The 10,379-nt window shown below is 39.3% G+C and overlaps 1 protein-coding gene across 1 annotated transcript; it reads right to left on the bottom strand.

The window, feature by feature from the left end:
• Positions 1–119: 119 nt before the first annotated feature.
• LOC111840669 (pyruvate dehydrogenase (acetyl-transferring) kinase isozyme 1, mitochondrial-like) lies at positions 120–10,104 on the bottom strand. Its single transcript, XM_023805733.2, has 11 exons — positions 9,652–10,104; positions 9,411–9,552; positions 7,988–8,056; positions 7,712–7,896; positions 6,904–6,999; positions 6,693–6,770; positions 6,200–6,276; positions 3,208–3,303; positions 3,003–3,113; positions 1,211–1,324; positions 120–1,103 (listed from the first exon to the last, which is right to left on the bottom strand). Exons 1-11 carry the CDS (start codon positions 9,758–9,760, stop codon positions 963–965), a joined length of 1,218 nt encoding a protein of 405 aa, XP_023661501.1. The 5' UTR covers positions 9,761–10,104; the 3' UTR covers positions 120–962.
• Positions 10,105–10,379: the final 275 nt, after the last annotated feature.

Genomic DNA, 10,379 nt, shown 5'->3' with positions numbered 1-10,379 from the left:
TGGTATTTTTATATACATATTCTAGTGATTTTAGACAAGCTCAAAAGATATTTTTAAAAATTCTGTCCATACCCCCAAAATATCTTCCTCACAGCACAATTGAATATGACAAAGAAAAAAATGGTAAACTGTGCAGTTTTACTTATCAAAGGTACCTTCTTGCCCTGAAGGCACCATACATGGAAAATACTGTATAAGCTTATTAAACAAATACCGGTAAATGAAAACACATTATAACCCTCTAGCTACATTAATCTGTTAAATGCTAAGCCATATGACCTTTGCACATCAAAGCAGCTTCAGAATTGAAAGTAAGTTTTAAAGCAACATTTGGGCAATAGTACCTTACCAGCATTGTAGAGTCTATCTGTTAAAATCTTGTGGGTATCAATGTGGCTTTCTGTGGGAACAGGGTATAAATGCCTATTTTCCTGCTCAGAGGCAAATTTTCCCATGTGTTCGAGGCAAGAAATATTCATTTCTAGATAAAAAAATGTATCTGAACCAAACAGCAGGGGTACGACAGAAACCACCAGGCCCAAAAGCCCTGATAGGACAATACTTCGTAGCTAGAATTGGCAAGCACATTCAGTCCAGCTTTCATCATGCGTTTCATGAGTACCTGCACTGTGAACAGTGACCATGGCAGGCGACCTGCTCATTCAGCCGCAGCAAAAGAAATATCTAAAATGTCTGACCGTGGAAATGGTTACCACTACAGCAAAAATTCACATATCTTAAGAAAAAAAACTTAAATCTGCATTTTCACACTCACAGCATCATAATGGTAGCATAAAAAAAAACCACCAGTAAGGCGTAGGCAGCTGAATACGCTAAAACCTTTCTCTTCTTAAAGGAGCTTGTCAATCACTCGCTCGTGGAAAATTATGAATAATGGAAAGGTCTCTTGTTCCTTCTGTCCCTGCAGTCTGCAGCATGGCGATGTGACTCCAGCTTCAGACTTAGGATCCTCGGAAAGTGGCCGCATCCCTGGGCTCTTTGCTGGGCACGCTCCAGTCGTCGGCCTCGTGAATCGTCCTGTAGTGTCTCCAAGCGGACTTGTTGTAGACCGGAAGCCTCTCTATGGACTCCGTGGATAATGCCTACATACAAAACATGAGGGCCGTGTTTAAACACTGTTTAAGCTAAATATCATAGCAAAATGATATTTAAATTAAAATAAAACAATTCATTGAGCCAGCCAATTTACCCGGATGTATATCACAGCATCGGTGCCATAGCCCTCCATGGAATACAGCTTCAGGTCACCTTGAAAGTATCTGGCATACAAGCGTGAGATGGGCAGGCCATAACCAAAGCCAGCCTGTGAACAAGCAGCACAAATCCATTTAAACTGGGATACTTTGATAATGCTTTGAAAAACAAGTATGTTTGGAAAGGCTGGACCAACAAAACTGTGCCGGATACAATAACATGGCATGGACAGGTATGTTGTATTAAAGTCTACACACAATTTACTTCACGTTCTGACAAAATATTAAATAGAGTTCATGTAATCCCTAAAATATGCATACAATTGACTTTTTTGTGCTCTCAATTTATGTCGATCGGTTTAATTTTCAATTTAATGAAATGTAATGTCTTGGATGCCTAAAGAAAATGTGCCACAAAGCCAGAATCTGGAGTGAAGTGTGCAAATATGTATTTTACTGTAATAAATGTATTTCAAATGTATTTTAAGTCTTCCTAATAGTGCAAAACGTGCCTCTGAATCCAAATCTTATTTTGGTAGACCTAGCACTTGTCCAAAGTTTCAACTAGAGCGGTCACGATTACTCTGTGAAACTCAATTACTCGATTATCAAAAAGCATCGATTAAGATTTTCCTTCTCGGTTACTCATCAATATGGAGGAAAGAACGTGCTGCTTCTCCACATTAAAAGTGAAGAAACAGTACTGCAAGCAGAACTTAAATATCACCACAGACGGACTGCAATGCAAATACATGTTAAAAGACGACATTCAGGTGTGATGGGCTCACCCACTAATGCCAGGTTGGCCATTAAGATATGCCTCTCAGAGTACCCCAGGCTGTCTTGGTCATCAAGTTCACTTGAATAATTTTGCTTAATTTACTTTCTACAATCCCTTCATGTCAAAATAACTGCTGCTAAAACAAAAGTTAGCCCGCCACTTAGCTACAGCATCTTACACAATGTGGTACATAATAGGCCTAACTATATAATATAAATTATTAGTAGTAGTACTTTTATTATTTTGTAATTGTGTTTTAGGGCTGAACGATATTGTGATATTTGAAGTTTTAGTGATATTTAACAGTTAAAAATTAACTGTATAACCAAAGAGAACTAACTAACTAATACAATGTGTCACCCAAGTTGGTGGTGTTGCTGTGAGTCAACAGACTAACCCTCACATTTCCCATAAGACTCAATTGTCAGTGTAGCCATAATGGCCTTTGCTTTGCTTTTACAGAATGCAAAAACTGAACAAAAATATTACGTTCTCATTTACAGTATATATACACAGAATTAGCTACAATCAACAAGAACGGTATCACAATACAAAGCATTTTTAATGGCTCTTTCATCGTATACCAATCCCTTGACCACAAAACAAAGAATACTGGCGAACAAGAACGAGACAGAATGAGAAAAAACCCAACGACAAACCATGCTATCTGCATTTGGTACAGTTAGTGCCCAAGGAATAAAAAAGTTTCTTTGTATGATTTATTAAAATTAGATTTCAGTTTGCAGTTCATTCAATTTGTTGCCTTTTTATATTTTGAATCTGTTTAAATGTAAACCTAAGGAAATTTTAAGCAAAAACGGAGACTTGAAGTAAAGAAACAACTAAATTATATTACTAATAATTAATAATAGTGACTAATAGGAAAAAAATCATCATCATGAGAAAATATTTGGTTATATCGCCCAGCTGTAACTTACTGGGATAATCTGGGCTAAATATGATGCTCAAGAGTATAAGTGCAGTGCAATAAGGCAGCGATCTCTCACCAGGGGGGTCCCCCAGGAGGTCTCCATGCGGGGTCGGGGGGCCGTGGAGTAGGTGTAGGTAAATAGCCTATCGATCTTCCTCAAGGGCACACCCCCTCCTCGGTCGCTCACCTGCCATTGTCCAAAAACAAACTTCCTCAAATAAGGGGTACGAATGAATCCAATTGGGGGGGGGGGGTGGAGTCACTTCGGGGAAAAGCCGTACCTTCACGGTTAGGTCTTCATTCCCAAGGGTGATGTGTACATGAACTTCAGGGCATTCATTGTCTCTGCAGAACTCCATGGTGGCCCGCATGGCATTCTGGGAAGCACATCCCCAACCAGGTTTAAGCAGTTATCAGAACACTGAACTTTTAAAGACCTTTTTAATGCCACACTTAGTCAGAGCATTAGTGCTACCATCTGTTTAGAGTTATCCTTACCACTGTATTTGCCCAAATATAAGATGGTGGTTTTTTTTCCCCAAAAAATGACATCTAAAAAGCTGGTGTCGTCTTATACTCATGGACTAGAATTTAAATGTCATTATACACATACAACAGATGGTGTATTATCATCTGCTTCCTGGCCATACACTTGAAACGCAGTCAACAGAATCAAACGCCCATTTAGCAATACAACATTGTATGAGCGGTGATCATCGTTTTGGTGCCCTGTCTGTGTGGCCCCCTGAGACAAACTTGTTCTGATCACACCCACAGTGATGGTTAACTTCTTGAATGTTCTTGCAAATAAAATAATTTTTCTTTGTAAAATTTTGGTATTCCAAGAACTTTTTCCCAAAAATAGCTCCTGAAAAAGTGGCGGGTCGTTTTTATAATCTGATGTCTGATATGCCTTTGGCTTACCCAATGGGGGGTCCTTACGAGGCAGAAATGTAAAGCGCATTGAGACAATGTAATGTTGTGATAATGCGCTATATAAATAAAATTGAATTGAATTGAATTGAATGTCTGATATTCTGGCCAAAACAGTATTTTTGCAGCTGTTCACCTTTTGATGAATTAAACTGAAGGAGGCTTATTTACTGTTAGAGGACTGTTGAATAAAACTATATACAAGTGACCCGATTCCCTTAATAATGCCCGATTAGACATTGATATTGCATATTACTCCTTACCCATGCAGAACCTGGGTCACACGCCCATTCCTAGAAATGACTCAACACGTTCCCTAAAGCTAATGAGCATTTACCTGTTTTCCCCAATTTTCTTGGAACATCCACAATGCCCCCCCCCCCCCAAATCCTGCTACCTTTACTTCCAGTTTCCTGTTTGGACAAAGACATCTCCAAAAAAAACACACACAGACAAACAAGTCAAGGCTTGACCACAGTCCCATCATGCTCTTCTCCTACAGGCTCCTAAATCTTATTCCACCACAATGTCTACCTTTATATACAATAACATTTATTGGGATGCTAGAGAAATAAGTTGACTTACAGGTTGGCCTGCATGTAACCTCAACACCCCTCATACCCAGCTTGAACCGCTTCTTGCAGACAGCACCAAAGGCTTCTTGGTTGTTTCCAGTTACTGGTCACAAACATGTCTGGAAATACTGGTTTTCAAGTCATTTTGGTCAGAACCAACATTTCCACACATCTGTCTCTCTCCCTGTAGCTGACGGCTAATGCTACGTGAAGCTACACACCGTAGTAAAGTTAGCTTTATATTTCAAATTCAGTTTCCTGGCTGTAATATCTTTCAACAAAAGTCACAAATTTTTATGTCCGGTGCACAGGCTGAGATGCACACGATCAATTTTGTGTTTAGAGAATGTGTCTGCAAAATATGAAAAAAGTCTTTTATACGCTAGAGAGACTACTGCCCTTGCTGGAGGCTGGCCAGTTCTGTCGTCGGTATGCCATATTACTGAAATACTATGCAGGCCTAGTAACAACTTTAAAACTGTTCATAAGAGTTTATCGAATATAAAGCACACTTTACCACAGTAAGCTACATTGTACGGAGCCCCTAAATGGACAGGGTTGGAGATTATTAACACTAATGCGTCCCTTTCGCAATCCTGTGCCATGCATTCCAGCAGATCCAATGGTAATGGATCATCTAACTGATTTTTACTTTGAACTTCATCTAAAATACCCAGAGACAGGGGCGCAGGAAACTCCATGTATGTTATAGTTGCAGAAAGCCCTCTTCATTTCCTGCAACAATCCCACAGCATTTATGCTGCCCCAATTTTATATGGATTTTTAAAGATCCTATCTCTCCATCTAAGTATATTACGTGTGACTTGGGTGACAACCACCTCATCTGAAAGTCCTCTTTACTCTCAACGTCCTTCACATAAGGTCTCTCTTGGAATTATGCTGCCCCAATTTTATGCATATTTTTTATAGTGTGGAAACCGCCGTTGCGGTGCTCTAGCTCCCGGTCGCGGGGGCGGGGCATATAGGACCAAGTCATCAATTCGCCTTGACGTTTATGTTTGGTCCCGACTGAAATAATATGACTTTTTTTTTTTCTTTTTACAGTATTAACGGCCTCCTCTCGTTTGTAAATTTCTTATGTTTTCATGCTTTATCATACAGCTTCATGACACTTTGTGTCAATGCATCAACATGTCAGCTATGTCTATTGCAAGGGAACGCAAAACTCGGTGAGGGAACACAAAAAGAATTGCGAGAGAATGCAGAAGAATTGCGAGAGATTGCAAATGTTACAAAAAAATAGTGCCCAAACCTATCCCTTCACATGCTGCTTAACATTGCGTGTTCCATCAATTTGTTTCTACAATTATCAGTTGTGTTAAGGTTCCCCATAGTCAAAGCAGCACGTTAGTACACACACACAAACGGAAAATGAACATCAATATAAACAATATTGTTTCAGTATTTAAACAAGTAATTTGATTCAACTGGAAAAATGATGAAGAAAATATTTAACACATACAGAAATTGTATGACCTTAATTAGCAAGTAAATTTCATTTATAAATCACATTTCAAGAACACTTTGTGTTCAAAAAGTACTGCGCAATTTATGCCATCAAAACAAATAGATAAATAAAAAATAAAACTTCACTTTTCACTAATTCACTTAATGCTGTGACTGGTAGAAACCCGGCTATCACACTGCATCGTCCACATACAACCCTAGTGTACACCAAGCCATTTCAGGGTGCGCTACAAACTGCCAAAACAAGATGGCAGAGAATACGGAGCACGGCACATACCTTAATAAGCTCAAATGCCATATGGTAAAGGTGAGAAGGCACATACACCACCATTATGGGCGTTCCAGGCTCTTTGGCTGCAGACACACCAAAATACAAGAGACACATTCACATTTAATGGCCCCTGCACTCACTACTTTAAAACCTTCCAGTCCTTTTTAAACTAATGCGTTTAATCACACCAACGCCGAGTCGCGGGACCTCAATGCTGAGGACACAAAAGGCTTCCAGGATCAGGACCATAGAGTAGTTATGCTCTTGTACCTTTCAGTAAGGTGAGTCACCCAATTTAAGGCACTTATTTACTAAAGCTTACAATCCGTGCTTAACATTCTAATAATGTATATTGTGCGTGACGTACAAAAAGGTGATAATTTGATTAATTTTGCGCAATGTGACCCCTTATCAGTGGCAGATCATTAAAAAGGTAGAATTTTAAAAAATGCTCCAAAAAAAAAAAAAAAAGAGTTAGTGACTTACTACTTATATTTACCGTTCAGTTCTTCCAGCTTCAACTCTGGTGAGTTCTTATAATACAGATCACATAATTTTCTAGCATTCTGGTATGCATCTGAAAGACAAGCCACAGATAAAAGTGTGATGTGAGGGATAAAATCCTTTAAAAACTTTAATTTGTACAGATTCTACCAAGGTTTCCACATCCCAGAAGTAAATATGGAGAAAATGGGGGGGGGGGGGCTTACCCTTCACCACTTCTGTGACCTTGCAGTTGGGGTCAATACTGCCAATCTGTTTAGGGTGGGCAGGGTTTGCTGGAACCTTTCCACCAAAGAGTAAAGCTGAGGGAGGGTGGGTTAAAAAAAAATAAGAAAGGAGATGAGCTATAAACGGACAGCAGGGTCTCTGCTAGGGCTGCACCATTATATGATGCATAGGGCTGCACCATTATATGGTGCATGCCCAAGCGGATACCAGCTTTTCGGTACTATATGGACGTTTATTTGTTCCCACAATTTGGTAAGCAGATTAACAGTGCACCTAAAATATTAATAAAAGGTGTATTGTGACACCAAACAGTTAGTAATCTATATAAATTCTGCATATTCTAATGTTTAATAAATGAGTTGGACTTTGCCAGAAGTATCGCCACCCCACTGAAGTCTTTTTACCTCGTTTATCCACAATATCTCCTTATTTAAAGGATGATGTGTTTGCTGACCTGTCCCTTTCTTCACCGCCACTTCAGTGCTTATCGCTTCCATGATATACCAAAACAGTAGTATGTGGCGTGTGCCTGGTAACCAAATGTAACAAACATAAGGACATGATGATTTTATACAGATTACTAAATTGTAGGGGTCACAACACACATCTCATAAATATTTTATGCGTACTACCAATCTGCTTACCAAATTGTGGGCATAACTAAAGGTGTGTATAGTACCGAAAAGCTGGTATTAAGAAATTTTGACGCCCGTTGCCAAAAGTCCTGGTGAATATACTGGGATGTGTTATCATGCAGCCCTAGTGTCTACTAGTTCTGATGCTCACTGTGTTGGTTCAGCAGCATCCGGATGGAGATGCGGCTCATGAAGAAACGGTCCAGGAAGTACTGCACATTCTGGCTGGTCACCGGGTCCATGCCGTGGGCCTCTTTGTACTCCACCACCCCCTCGGCCATGGTGGGGATGACATCATTGTGTCTGTTGCGGATCTTAATGACAGCATCTGTGAAACTGGGGATGCCAAAGTGATTTCAATATTTAATATGCAAAAAAAAGCTAATTAAATTCAAATACAATCAAATGGATAATCTAGGTTACTCACTCGTATATAACTTTCTCATCAGCGCCTTTATTCTTAAACTGTAGTATTTCCTCAAGACTCTGCATATACCTTAAAAGGAATAAAGAGTGCACTCACTTCATATACAATTGCAACTAGAAAGCAGGGTTGTCAGAACGACGACATTGTATTCATTTATAGCACATTCCACTTGCATGCAAATTTGCACAATCTTTCCCCACCAATTAAGTGATTACCAGTATTTCTTTGTGTAAGTCTTAATGTTCATATCTTGAATTATCATTCATACAATTCATATTTTGACATCAATGATGCACTACCGATATAGACAGAGACCAGTTTTTTTTCATGGGCACATTGTACTAAATCACTTCACATTTCCACAAAATACTAAATCAAGCCCACAAAATCCTTGAAATCTGCACACAACTTACTTTTCTTGTGCTTTCAATTTATTTTGAGCTCTCAAATAAAATTCTAATTTAATTACATTTAACATTTACTGTCGGATTACGGTACGCTATGGGTTTCACGCTAGTCAATTTATTAGCTCAAACTATCTTTATAATAATGCATGATGTGTCTCCTAATCAAAATGTATTCACATGACCAAATCCACAATAGCTACACTTTGTGGTGATTTAGTGACCATTTGCATGTTTAAAAATGTAATTCAGGTAGTTCTTTGTGAATTTGCCATTTACTTTATTGAGTATCTCCACAGCTTTACATTACTGTTTTGCTCTACATTGAATTGAATGCAAACACACCAACAAAAGACAGAACATCGTCACAGAGGGACAGCACATCTATAGCTCTCTTTGCTGTTAGAGAATTCACCCTCTCATTTTGTCCCCTAAATGACAGCTCCTGCTGACCCAAGAATTAAATGGCATATATCAGCCTTTTCAGAATGTCATGGGTTTTCCTCACCATGTCACTGAGTTTGGCTAACTGCAGAAACAAGCTTTTGTCAATAAAACTATCAATCCTCACTAGGTTTGCCACTTTCAATAAGGGAGGTCACCCCCACCTCCCCAAGTCCACGATGATAAAATATGATCTGGGGGGTGGGGGTGGTGTGAAAAATGCGAGACAAATCGCGTCTCATAATGTTTCAAAAGGGATATTCAATATGGGCTAATCATGTAATACGTGACGAACGAGAACTTGAATCGTTACATTTCCCAAAATTGCACAACTGCACGTATGTGTTCCTTTTGCACAATAAAAAAAAACTGAAAAAAAAAACTCAATAAAATGTGACAAAAATACATTCCAAATGATACATTTCACGGACCAACTGCCGGACTACTAGCGACAAAATCTACCAATTAAGCAGGGAGGCTAACGACAAGTAATAATAATAAATTAAAATAACATTATAAACCTTATTACAGAACATTTATAAGATGCCTGAAAGTTATGGTTACCGCAAACCTACCAACTCTGCACCAGCATAACAGAAGGCATTTTCAGCAGGTTGTCGGGCAGCAAGTTTATTTCCTTCATGATGTTTGCCAACCTTACTGGCAGCTCCTGTCTCAGGAACATGAAGGATGTTCTTTCGCAGGCGTTTTCCGTCCCTGTGAAAGGAGGCAATGGACACCGCATCGTGGCGTCTATTTATATGTACACAACAAAACAATAAGTCAGCAAATTACCCACCGCTCCCCAAAACTCACCAAAATCTAAGAACTGTTTCATGGAAAGAGGCGACGGTGAAAACCTGGAGTAGTAATCTATGTGTTTTTCGATTGATGCGGATTTCATAAGAAACCGTAAAAGCCTCATTTTAATCAATGCCAACTTACAGTGATTATTTATAAAAAAAACAAATATCGTTCAATTTAATAATCCGTTGAGCCTCATTAATGTTGGCTGTGCGCTGTCCCTTGATCTTTTTAATCTTCCAATGTACGCTGAACCCATGCAATCGCCCACTGAGTTGTCTGTTTTCGCCTTGTTTTAACACAAGGAAGGCGTCAAAAACCTCACTTTTTCCACACGACTGACGTCGGGAAAATATACTTAAACTACCATGAACTTCCTGCCCATGACCTCCCCTTGACTCCTCATTATCTGGCCCGGGGCGTTTGAGGACTGCCGAGTGCCGATAAGTGGTGACGTCATCAAAACCCGACAAACAACAGCAACGTCCTTCCATTGGCCCGTCCTGGCACTTTTGCGTCACAGAAAATGTTCTAGGCGGTTCATGAGAGGAAGGGTCATCCTGAATAATTGGCTGTAGATAGCTTAATTTAACATTTATGTAGTCCTGAAGTTATTTAGTCAGCACTGATAAACTTACTGTATAGTGACAGCTATACAGTAGTGCACCTAAAATATTAACTACCCCACGAAAAAAGTATCTTCCCTAGTTTTCTATGTATCATGGCAATACATTAATGAT

The sequence above is a fragment of the Paramormyrops kingsleyae genome, chromosome 1 (genome assembly GCF_048594095.1).
Source record: "Paramormyrops kingsleyae isolate MSU_618 chromosome 1, PKINGS_0.4, whole genome shotgun sequence".
NCBI classification, from domain to species: Eukaryota; Metazoa; Chordata; class Actinopteri; order Osteoglossiformes; family Mormyridae; genus Paramormyrops; species Paramormyrops kingsleyae.
This window is presented reverse-complemented; position numbering and strand designations above follow the sequence as displayed.